At 43.1% G+C, this 13,303-nt stretch overlaps 1 protein-coding gene across 2 annotated transcripts in view; it reads left to right on the forward strand.

The window, feature by feature from the left end:
• Positions 1-7,365: 7,365 nt before the first annotated feature.
• Positions 7,366-13,303, forward strand: part of LOC114565456 (adenylate cyclase 9) — a 37,229-nt gene continuing 31,291 nt past the window's right edge. For both annotated transcript variants that reach the window (XM_028593518.1, XM_028593526.1), the window contains exon 1: positions 7,366-10,037. In XM_028593518.1, the coding sequence (XP_028449319.1) occupies positions 8,156-10,037 (1,882 nt within the window). In that variant the 5' untranslated portion in view covers positions 7,366-8,155. The remainder of the gene's footprint in view (positions 10,038-13,303) is intronic.

Here is a 13,303-nt window from a genome sequence, read left to right on the forward strand (position 1 = left end):
ATTGAGCATGGATTCAACCATGTTTAGTCACTGTACTGTACCGCACTACTGTATACTGTACTGTCTTTTTTTTTCTTCTCTATTGTACTATACTACGTTCATTATAGAAACCAGTTTTATTTTAACATTTGTTATCTGCATTGGGACTGAATTGACTGAACACAACCATGGTGTTCTCCTCAAAACAACATCATTTAATGGTTCCATTTATTGCCACTGCGGCCTTTTCAGCCCTCTGAACTGTTGCTAGTTTTTTACCCCAACACGGCTGCGTACCACATGGGGATTTCCTTTAAATTGTCATCTTTTCCTTGTTCTTTTAGGTCTGTTTGTAATTGTCATTCTTTTGAGTGATTTCTTTTGAGTAAACAACAATATAAAAAAAACCCTGCAGGCTTGGTTTCATTTTTAAGGTTAAAAAGACATTATAGATGAAATCTCAACTGAAAAAAATACATAATTCATATCATGATTGGATGTTTTGCTGCAAAATGCAGCGAAAGGGAGGTTTGGAAAATATGGAAAGCTAAAAATGAAAAATGAAAGCTAAAAGCAGCAGCTCTCACCCTCACAACACACAGAGTCGGAGAAACTGCACCTTCAGAATGACATTATGCAGACTATTTGTTCATACATAACAGCACTGTATGATTTAGGAACATGATTCAATTTGTAACAGCTGGGTGAGCACACATCAGCCCAAAAGCCCATTAGCAATAAAATAGAAATGCCGCTTTTTGATAGCTGTTGACAAATGATCCCCTGCCGTGACTGTAAACAGCCACCAGGAGGCGCCTAAATTCATTGTGTTATGAGTCAGACTAACGACATAGCAGTTGGCATGGTAGAAATACTGTAAACTTTATTTCTTTCTATCAGTTTTATTAGTAATGCAAATAAAAAGGAGACAACAGAAGACAATCCCCTGTTAGAAAAACATGGAGAAAACATCTTCACTTTTGCTTCAAGGGTTTTAACAACTATACCGTACTTTTAATAAAAAAAAGACACAGTTCTATCTTAATGCATTTAGTGATAATCCATACACACGTATGCATATTCTTATACTTTTCTCACTTATAGATTGCCATGATAAAATGTTGTTACACTTTCTGTATTATTAAGTTAGGTGTGAGTTCATTCAAAGCAGTGAATTATTTCTGTATGCCCCGAAGAGTGTATGTGTTTTGACAGAAGTGGTCAGTCTGAAGTTAGTTTGGTGTTGCTACCATGAACACTCTTTGGACTGATCCCACCTTAACCATATACCCAACAGAGCCAACTGAACTGTGACAATGACTCACTCAAGTCTACTTTAAAATCACATTTAAATTAAAACACATACTCAAACAAAAATTACTATGAAATTAATTTAGTACAGCATCAAACTGTAGATCATTCTGTAGACAGCAGAAACAAATTACAGTATAAATGTCAATATAGATAACATCTAAAGCTGTATTTGAATGCAGCAATTTGTTATAAAAATTCTTACAGTAACACATTAGAATAGTAATTTGGCACACCACCACGACAAATGTTTTTGTCGAGCAGAATATGAATCCCAGTGGTGATGACATCTTTTTCTTTGCGTCTGTGTGTTGTTGCATTTGTGTCTCTGACTAACTTCCTTTAACCGCACTTATTCACACCAGCGTCCTATTCCTTTTTTATTGAACAGTAATTAAAACTAACTTTGCTGAAACAAATTGATCCATATGTACATTATATGGAAACCCCTTCCTACGTGACATAAATAGTCTGACATAAATAATGTCAGATATAATCATACATTTTCTGACATCCTGTCTCTTTCCAGTCATTCATTTTCCCTTAGTGCAGAGATCTTCAACAGGGGGTCCGGGACCCCTAGGGGGTCTTCAGAGTCACTGCAGAGGGGCGCACCAAATTATAGTTAATTTTTTCCAGTTTTTTTCCAAATTAAAATGTTTTAACATGAATCCAATATATTAATTAGCATGATAGGCTTACTGGCCTATAGGTAAGGTAGTCACTAAGGTAGCCATCCTAAGGATCCAATGTGCCACATGTACAGTATGTGGAACATTTAAAGATGATTTATAAAATCATGCCCACAATAATTATATTAACAGCTTAGTATTCTATGCACTAAAAAAGGTATGTATAAAGGCTTTAGGCCACCCAACACTTTATTTTAGGCCCAATTTAATATGCAACTTAATTTTATACAATATACAGTATGTAGTAAGGGGTCCCTGCTCCGTCTCTCTTTCAGTTTAGGGGTCCTTAGTTTAAAACATGTTGAAGACCCCTGCTTTAGTTGGTTTAAATATTAGGTGGATGGTCCGTTTTACCGTTTTAGTTAAGAGTGTGACATTTGGTTGGGCACTTGGAGGCCACAATATGCCGGTTTCCTGTGGATTTGAAGGTATAGGACAGTCTGTAATTTTTACTGATTAGATTTAACTAATGGATTGGTGATTTTTAAATACCATTATTTTAAAATAAAATAAACCACACAAAAGTCATCCAGAAATGTCTCATGGAAACCATGACCTTTAGCCTGTATCTGTGTCATGCTACCAGGGGCTACACCAGTTTAGCCTGTATTTAGCTAATATTTACTAAATAGGACTAAACACTAAATGCACCTGAGGCTGATGGGAATGTCAATAGTTTTGCAGGTACAGTAATTGGTTGTGAAACAAAGTATTGGAGAAATATCTCTCACATCCCACTCTAAACCAAAACTGTCAACCTCATAGGGACGCTAGAGGAAAAGTCTGGGGATCACCAAAGTCATTAGGATTCATCCTCTGGGCACCACGAAAGTCTGTACAAAATTTCGTTGAAATCCATCCCATAGCTGTTGAGAGATTTCAGTCAAGACCAACGTAGTGGAATAACTGACTTGCCATACCTATTCTATAGCCATGATGCTAGCTTGGCAACAAACAAAAAAATGCTGCTTGTGAAACTGCACATGGGCTTTTCAAAAGTAGAACACATTCAAGAAAAAAAACTCACCATTTAATACGAGCGGAGTTAAGCCTATTTGTCACCATATCCTTTGGCAGCGTGTCTCCTCTCTGGTACTTCTCAAATACTTGGAAGAAAATCTGCAGCTGTCCTGCAGCTGACCCTGAGCTCTAAGGCAAGGAGTTAATTTCCCCACAGTGTCCAATAAAATATCACATCATCAACTACACCAAGATGACACACGCGACACAGGTCATGAACACACCTGCACATATGTAATAAATGCTGTAAATATGGAGCTCATATTCTGTGTATAATCTGTGTTTGCTTAGCAGACAGGCCGTGCTCCCGGTTTAAGGCACAATGTTAACAAAGACTTATCAGTGCAGCTTTATCAACTCTTCAAACAGGCCTCTTGTAAGCTCTCGACCATAAGCATGCACACATGCACGCGCCACCCACGTACCACTTACACGGATACACATACACACACACACACACACACACACACACACACACACACACACACACAAACAAACACTTTAACAATGCATAGTGGCTTACTTGCTTTATTGGATTCAAAGTTTAAACATTATGGCTTTCTCAAAGGACACACAGCTCTCAACCATAAGCACACACACATGCACATGCCACCCACATACCACATACACACACACACACACACACAAAAACACACACACACACACACACACACACTGAAACTGTACTATACTGTAACTGTTTGTTACCTAGTTTATCTTCGTTTTATTCACCTGCTGTTTACAATCCCATCATTTCACTATCTCCAGCTGAAAGTACAACGTGGTCTATACAAAATCCAGTATTGTGTCCATTCATGCTGATGAAGTACATACCACCTCGGATATGTGATAGCCAACGTGCCTTAGATATAAATAACAATACATTTGTGTTTCCTCTGCACAATTTTCCCTTGAGAACTCTTATTGTGTAATAGGCCACTGCACAGTAAACCCTCCTCCTTTCTTCCTCGTGGTATTTCCTTATTCAATATACTTGGCCTCGGAGATTAAACTGTTGCCAAACTGACAAGTTCCTTTCATACCTCTTCATTTTCTACATTATGTAATCTACTTGGGTTGTGGAAATGTCTGTGTAATTTTGAGTCCCCTCAAAAACAATTCCCCTATAAGATATGAGAAACACCTAAGCCTCTTTTCTTCTTAATGTTAAAGAGTTATATTGTACATATTTGTTTCTCATTGTTTATTTCCTACTAATATGTTTATGTATGCACCATCCAACAAGGCAATTCCTTGTAAGTGTTACTTGGCAATAAATCATTTTCTGATTCCGAATGCATCTCTGTAAAGCAAATTATAATAGCCTACTATAATAAAATAGCATAAAAAATAATGCCTTACCAGGTCCACACTGCTTATAAGTATGGTATGGGTTAGTTACATAATACACCAAACTTAGCCAGTCAACACACCCCTTCCAATCATTGTGTAGTAGACTGTGTCATGCTACGTATACAGAAAATAGGAAAGACTACTATATGAACGAATACCTTGAAAACATTATTAATCTCAGATTTTAGGCAGTATAGGCCACTTGAAAACATAACCTACCTCAACTCGAGTGTGTAATGATAATACAGGTTCAAGGAATGAGTCAAAAAATGAACTGAACAAGAATGAAATAACACCTTCTAATAGCTGTCATGCCACACACCTGTAGGCTATTTCTAGCCTGTGATCAATGTAATTAATAATATTTATGATTGTAATAGGGGGTTGATAATAATTTAGCAGTAGCAACGCTACTTTTAAAGTAGAGACTAGGCTATAGCCTACTACATGCGATATGAACGCAGCCGGGCTCCACTCTGGACATCCACCATGGATGTATTATAGCCTACATCCAGCACACCACCAACCGTCAAGTGAGGCAGAGACAATCAGGGAGATACCGGAGGTCAGAGTCTGCCTTCAAATTAAAGGCGTTAAATTGTTTGTGTTTCACTTAGGTAACGTTACTACTTGTACATATCTTAGTTCAGTCAAAGATAGGCTACTCTCTAACTAGAGATGGTGCATTTGATTCCAAGCCGCGCCAAAAGTATGACATTGTAGGCCTACGTGTCTCCTAGGGCGTGGAGTTTGTAAGTGTTGTAGGCTAAGTTGTGTAGATGGATGAAAAGCTAACATTGATAATGTTAGATATTTACATAATATTTACGAATGCCATATTTAACATTACGAAAAGGAGTTAACTTTGGCGTTTGCGAACGTTAGTTTAGTTGATTAAGTTTGCCTACTGTCTCCAGATCTCGCGAGAGTTTGTTGCTGAGACAGAAACAGGTCTCATACAAAGTTCATTTCCTCCAAATTTGCCCGTTTTTAGTGTCCGAATTTTCGGGCAATATTGTGTTTCATGAGAAATGGGTCCAATATTTACTTAGATGGCTATGGGCCGAAAGAATAGACCGTAGGCTCACAACGTGTCGCTACTTTCCTAAAGAGGCGTGCCAGTTGCCCACCTGACACAGATAGGCTACAGGAAAGTGCACTAAACTTGGGGCCTAACATTCCCGAGTTACACTTTAAATAAAAAACAAATGTAAAGTAATAATCATATTAGGCCAACGATGTGTAAGCTAATGTTATTAAGTAGGCCAACGTTGTTGTTTATAATTCATTAGCCTATGTATTATAAAATAAAAAGTTAGGCTATACTTTTAATAATGTTTTATTGTATTGCCTCATGCTTTTGCCCATCTTTAAATGATGCTTCTTTAACCAACAAAATGATTATATCCTTTCTAAACCTTCCTGTATTCTGTAGCCTTTGAAAGCTAAGCCAATTAAATATTTAACTATCTTATTGGCCGTCTTGAAAGACCGGAAACCGTGTAGGCTACTTTTATTTTATTTTATAAACTGTGGTTTGCTTGACAGGCACCAACCCGCACCGCCACAACAGCTGGGGGAGGATTTCCGACCCATTCACAGCGAAGATGGTGGCAGCTACAGGAGCGGAGATATCACGTTCGCCCGGATAAGACGGAAAAACAGCAGCAAAACTCCCGCTGTAGGTCTGTTTTTATTTAGCCCCAAAATCCAGCGGAGAGCTATATCAGGGGGAAAAGGGAGGCAACCAGCGGCGGACGGAAGAGGACGCACCACAGCCAGAGCGCACAGTGTTGTGTTTGTTGGACACAAGCATGCCAGCAAAAACTAGTGCTATCCAGACCTAAGGAATCGGTTGATAATAAGGAGAAATAGTGCCGTTTGTAGGGCGCTTTTTGATAATCTCACCGAGGATATATCCAAGGGGTTTCCTTCATTGATCTGGGGATTTTCTACTTTTTTTTTGCTGTGGGGGAATGCAAGGGGAGGAAACCCAGCCTCTGCTCCAAATAGCCAGAGACTCCTAACTGGGTCTCTCCTCTCCAAACGCAGGAAATACGGCCTGGGAAAAAAAAAAGTTTGGGAGCTTTTGGAAACGAGAGGGGGGCCTATCGCTGACGTTTTGCACGCGTTGTACGGCGTGATTTCTAAGTAGCCTACTACGTTTTTGTATGTATTAAGCTCTTATGTTGTTCCACAGATGAAGTTTATGACAAGCAGTTTAAGTGTTACACACCGTTGGTGTTGTTATTGCAAGAGTTTTGATCATCACTATTTATAGACCAGCCTGCTCCGACCGAGGCTGTTCCTCATAGCAGTATATTTTGCCAACTGCGCGCAACAAGTTGCAGACACTCCCAGCAGAGGCAAACCTACACTAATGCGGGCCAGCGGATGGTATTTTCTGCGCTTCTCTTTTCGAATTAAGTCTTTGAATATCGTATACCCCTCCCGATCCCCTCTTTGGAAGGCAGAGGGGGAATAATCGTTGGAGATCCGGAGAGGGAGTTCAGGAAAGGACGGGGCTGGATCCGTGGGAATAGGCCTGCCTGTCAGGCCTCTCATGCTCTGGATCTCGGACTGGACAGGGCTCCCAAATATCTCAGTCTGGACTATTTCCATGGGCCCGCTGAAATAAAGATGGAAGGAGAATGCATGGGAATAAGAAATGCAAATCCTTTGGACATGTAGGCTATGAGAGGGGATGTAGTGGAAGGTAAAGCCGCCCCAATTACAGATCACCTACTTTTTAATTAACACAATTAAGTTTGCCCATATTTCAAGAAGGAATTATTAACGTAAAACATTCACAGCATATAAAGTAAACTACTTTATGTGAAACGAGAATAGCCTTTTAAGTGAGGAATTGTTTTTATTACAGTTTAATGCTTCATGGTGGAAAGTGTATACAGTCCACACACGTTTTTATTTTAGCACTACTAGCTGTTCATAACGACAAGATTGGGTTTTTCTTTGGCGGGGGGGGGTGTTTTAAGAGGGGAGAGGGAAATGTAAATTGACCATTTGTCGCACATGTTGTGGAGATAAGAGGGACAGTGTAACTTTTCTAGCCACTTGCTGTGCACAACGCCAACTGTTGACAGTCTGTATCTGCTCACACAATGAAGCCCTGGCCCTAACGCTGTCCTACCACGCAATCGACGTTATTTCGGAATGAAGAACAATCTGGGTATTTTTTCCTGACGCTGTCTGATTCTGTAATGTCAGCAGTATCGAAATATTGCGCACATCCAGATGAGGTCATTTTCAGTCATGTAACGTCAGCACCGACCTGATGAAGGCATATCATCGTTGCATCACTAACCAGTCCTTTCCGAGAAGGATGTTCAATTCAGGAGGCAGAAAGAGTGTTGACAGTGTTTTTACCGCAGCTGGAGGGAAAGCCGGGCTCAGACCCAGAGCCTCTTTGGAGAAGGATACATGTGATGTGTACTGACGCAAACCCGGGTTCGGATAATGAGCTGCTCAAGAAACTGGAACGGCGCGTCTTGTGCGAGTGAGTGTGCGGGCTGCTGTGTGCGTAGCAAAGACGTCTGTGCCGTGCTCACCATTCATGCACTGTGATTATTCCAACAAACACCTTTGCTCTCTCGTTCTCCCTCTCCCTCTGTCTGTCTGCCTGCCTGTCACTCTCTCACCGCCGCCTCCTCCCTCCTCTCCGTGCCACATGTGCACTCGGTGTCCACGCACCGCGTCTAATTGCCTGAGGGCCATCAGAAGATATTATTAATATTGAACACCTCCCCGCGCCCCTCATATTTCTCGTCACAACGGTCAATATGGCCACTCTGCAACATCACCGGCAGCTTCTCATGCACGGCACGGAAGTGAGCTGCGACTCCAGCGGGGATGGCGCCGTGACCGTGCGGATTACCAACAGCGCGCCACACGTGCATCAACATGAGCCGCTGAGGGCTGCCAGCAGTGGAGCAGGAGCCGGAGGCTTCGGGGGTGTGAGTAAAATCAACCCTAACCTCCACAAATACAGTATTTCCTCCAGCTGCAGCTCAGACTCCAGACCGGCCGGGACCACCACTTCCAGGGTGCGTAGGAAGGCGCCGCCGCTGTTCGAGCGCTCTGCTGCTCAGTGCTGGGACCCCAAGTTTGACTCCCCCATCCTGGAAGAAGCGTGCCAAGAGAGATGCTTTCCTCAGACACAGCGGCGCTTCCGTCATGTCCTGTTTTACCTGGCAGTGGCAGCTGTACTTTGGGGGGTGTACTTTGCGGTCAATAGTGACCGCTGCAACCCCATGGCCTTCCTAGTCCCCACAGCCTCCTTTTTAGTCCTCCTAGTGCTGCTCTTTTTATTCACCTTAACCCAACCCTACACGTGGCTGTACAACCAAACATCCTTGCTCCTGATCGCGGCCACCTTCGCCATCACCTTAGCTCCACAGATACAGACTGCTGGCTACACTGAGCTGAAGAGGGCTGGCGGTGGCAATGCCTCATATCCCCCACAAGTAGCACCATCTCTAGCCCCTTGCATCTCCCCCGTGGGAACCTTTTCCCTGTGCATGGAGGTTCTGTTGTTATTATACAGTGTCCTTCATGTCCGTCTGTATGCCTCAGTGATGCTAGGGCTCCTGTATTCTATATTATTTGAAGCATTAGAATGGCTGCCCTTGCTTCAAAAGAGTTATGACACTACTGGATGGGGGACAGGGTTAGTGGGTTCAGGTTCTGATTGGGAAGGAGACACCCTCCGCTGGCTGGGCCCAGCCAAAGCTCTGCTCCACTTGTGCGCCCATGTCATTGGCATCCACCTGTTCATCATGTCGGAGGTGCGATCCCGCAGCACCTTCCTCAAAGTGGGCCAGGCTATCATGCACGGCAAAGACCTGGAAGTGGAGAAGGCCTTGAAGGAGCGTATGATCCACTCTGTCATGCCGCGGCGAGTTGCAGATGAGTTGATGAAGCAAGGTGATGATGAGGGCGGCGGTGAGAACTCCGGCAAGCGTTATTCCTCTGGTGCCTGCTCTGCCTCCGCCGTCTCAGTGGGTGGTGGAGGAAGCGGTGGAGCCTCACAAGCCCAAATTGCCACAAGCGGCAAGAATTACCCTTATAACAATCACAAACGCAAGAAGACCTCCATCCCACGTGGACAGATAATCTTCCGGCCTTTCAATATGAAACGCATGGAGCCTGTCAGCATTCTCTTTGCGGACATTGTGGGTTTCACTAGAATGTCTGCCAATAAGTCAGCACCGGCCTTGGTGGGCCTTCTCAATGATCTGTTTGGACGTTTTGACCGGCTCTGTGAACTAACCTGTTGTGAGAAGATCAGCACCCTGGGAGATTGCTACTACTGTGTAGCTGGCTGCCCTGAGCCGAGGCCAGACCACGCCTACTGCTGTGTAGAGATGGGCTTGGGCATGATCCAAGCCATAGAGCAGTTCTGCCAGGAGACATGTGAGACCGTCAGCATGCGTGTCGGCGTCCATACGGGCACCGTCCTGTGTGGGATCCTGGGAATGAAGCGCTTCAAGTTTGATGTGTGGTCAAACGATGTCAATCTGGCTAACTTGATGGAGCAGCTGGGCGTGGCGGGCAAGGTCCACCTGTCAGAAGCTACTGCCCGATTCCTGGATGACCATTACCAAAGGGAGGACGGGCAGGTGGCGGAGAGAGCCGGGCAAAGTGTGGTGGAGAAACTGAAGGGTAAGTGGCTGTTCAACTCTAACTTTCTTAGAAGTTCTCTACATAAGTCTAGAAAATGGTGCAAGGGTGCAGAGACTAGACTGACACCAGACAAAGGGTGAGAGGTATGGAAATACATTTGACTTGGTTGACTGCAACTTGTTCAGCGTTTACTGCTCATATTAAGTACACACACACACACACACACACACACACACACACACTCTGTCTCAATACTCCGCGGAGAGCAGCATCAATGGAACTAATCTCTCCAGCAGGGGATTCCTTGTGGACCGTCTAATCTTAGGTCTCTCGCGAACAGAGACTGTCTGTTCTATTGTCAGGCCTTGTGTCAGAGTGTATTCACACTTGGCTCTAAATGGTGCCATCACTCTCTATTTCCAGACTGGCAAACAGTGACAGAGTGAGATATTGACATGTAGCTTTTGTTGAGGGAGTGAATGGGAGAGAATGGCATCTAGTTTCCTGCTGAAACAGAGTCCCACAATTTCCTGCTCACAGAAAGAGATGACCTTAACAGTTTGCCTCTCTAGCGGTGAGAGAGAGGATTTGACACAGTACATTTAGCTGAAAAATGGACATTGAGAGAAATCACTTTTTTGTTGAGAGGAACACATTGTCAGAATCACATACTACTGCTTTGTGTAGGAGACCGAGAGACTGGAGAAATTTGCTGAAGCGAGATACAGAGTGAGCACTCAAAATCAGTGAACAGATCAGTTTTTAAAGGTCTTAATAATAGTTTGATCCTCTTGAATTTGCCAGAGATTTTCCAGAGATTTGTCACGCACTCAGAATACCGTGAGCTTTATAAGACATCTGTCCCTATGTTAAATTACAGTTACGAAATGTAGGTGAATTATTTTTGGATTCCACACTGCTTGACAACACTCTCTGTCTGTTAGCTCTTCTGTCTTTCTGTCCTTTGCTTTCTCTGCTTTCTCTGTCTCCTTTCCTTCCACGCTCCACATCTCTCCCTCTGCTTTCTCTTCATCCTTGTTGTGTTATCACATTCATTGCCTCAGTCTCTCACCTGTCTCCCAGGCCTGTACATGTGGTCTGTTGTGTAACACTGCTTTATGGCTGTCGGGCTGTCTTTGGTCAAGGCTTTGCTATAGATCACCCAGCAGGCAGAGTGATTCGCCTCAGATAGCGTGCTTTCAACCATTCTCTGTTTGTTAGTCCCTAAATACCCATCACCCCACTCTCCTTTAAACAACAACAACTAAGCAAACACAGTTTTGTTTGACCATGAATGCAGCCAGTTGGTAAGATACTGTAGTTTTTAAGTAGTTGCATTAGAAATGGACTGAATCTAAGGGATATATGTAATGATTGTGAGGGATGACGCAGAGGCAAACAATCTCCCATCACTGTGCAGTACATGGAATGCTCATTTTGTCAAGGCTATATTAACTGCCAAATCTCAAACATCTGCTTAATGTTTTTAATGAAAGATGCAGGGATAAGTCATACATCTGTTGACAAATGCATTAACTATGCCGGTATGTGGCGAGAACATCAAAGGAAGATAAGAAGTTGAGACTAGTTTGAACTGTGCAAAACTTTCAAAAAGTACGCATATACAGTGTATACAGTATACAGTGTGTATTACATGCACCTTAATAGTGTGAAGCTGTTTCATAAACTTAAAGGACAGTAAGGTTTATTTACAGTGTGATCATCAACATGGGCCTCCAAGTCCCTCTGTGGTTCAGTAAACAAAGAATGAATTTTTGGTTTCCCATTCCTACTCTATCCAATCAGGAGAGAGAGAGCGCTACAAAGAGGAGGTCCTCACTGCGTGTACATGGCTCTTACAGCACAGCTACAGCGAGACTGAGGATTGCGGATCAGGCGAAGCCAATGTTACCTATTCAGGCACAGCCTATATCACCAAATATGCAAAGCGAGTGAAGACTGTGGAAGAAGAGAGAGGACAAAACAAAGCTGCCAGAAATAAGAAAGTCATGCATGACCTGCATTTACATCGGTGTGGCATTTGATCGCTGGAAAAACCTCAAAGTTAGGAAGGGGTTGAAAAGTGATGCACAGCTAGCCTTACGGCTTACTGGGGAGTTAGCGAGAATGGACAGAAAGTTAGCGAAAATGCTGATGTCGCTTATAGCCCTGTTTAAAAGAATACAATTGCTCTTAAATGCAGAAGTTTTTTATTTTGGGGCATTTCTGCCTTTGCTGGCTAGGAAAGCTCAGATACGAAAGGGGGAAGACATGCAGGAAGAACGGGACAGGTTGGACTCGAACTCTGGACCTTCTGCGTCGAGGAATAAACCTCCTTTGCACGTGTGCGCCCACTCTACCAACTGAGCTAACCAGCCACATCCAACAGCAGTTTTAAAAGTAACAAAATCTATTGAAACAATTTGGCAAATTGGGTTGGTTTCAAATGTGCCCCTTTTGTTCACTGGATTTGTTAAAACCACTTGGGGTCTTAAAAGTCACCTAATACACAATCACTTAGGTGATCATTGGGTCGCTTTGAAACTGCTGTACATGTATTTCCACAGTTTATGTCCGCCTGTCAGTAACTCAGCAATGGGCACTCACTCTCTCAGGCCAGTCACTCTCTTAAATCCTTAGATGGTAACCCAGTAATTGTCACATTCTACTATTGTCCTTCCTTCATCCTCTCTATTTTCAGCAATCTGTGTCTGTGAGTGTGTGTGTGTTTGTGTGTACGTTGGTGGGTTTTAAGAGGTCTTTTCATTCAAGCACATCAGGACCTCTAAGTTTCTCCCACACCTGCTCACAGTATTTCTTCCCTGTCTAACTATGTTTCTCTCACAAGAATGTCATTCTCAGTTTTCATTTAGTTGTTTATGTTTTTTTTCACATATTAGCTACTTACTTACTTATTTATATCCAGTGAGATACTATGATATTTACACCCTCCATTTTCCTGCTTTGCCTTGTACCTAAATCTCACTCTTATCATCGGTTGCTCCCAGTCCCCTGTGCTCGTCTGCTTGTGTCTCCTCTGTGCTTTCCTATCCAGTCCTGCCCTGTCTCTTTCTGTTTGTAGAACTGCAGTTTTCTGCCCTGTTTAGCTGGTCTTTATGTCATGCCTGTATCTGCCTTTTTAGGCTCCCCTTCTTGAGTGTTGTAGCTTGGGGAAATGTTATAGAGTTTTCAGGTGGCAATGTGTGTGTGTGTGTGTGTGTGTGTGTGTGTGTGTGTGTGTGTGTGTGTGTGTGTGTGTGTGTGTGTGTGTGTGTGTGTGTGCGCGTGCGTGTTAGTTAGACCTC

The sequence above is a fragment of the Perca flavescens genome, chromosome 2 (assembly GCF_004354835.1).
Source record: "Perca flavescens isolate YP-PL-M2 chromosome 2, PFLA_1.0, whole genome shotgun sequence".
NCBI classification, from domain to species: domain Eukaryota; kingdom Metazoa; phylum Chordata; class Actinopteri; order Perciformes; family Percidae; genus Perca; species Perca flavescens.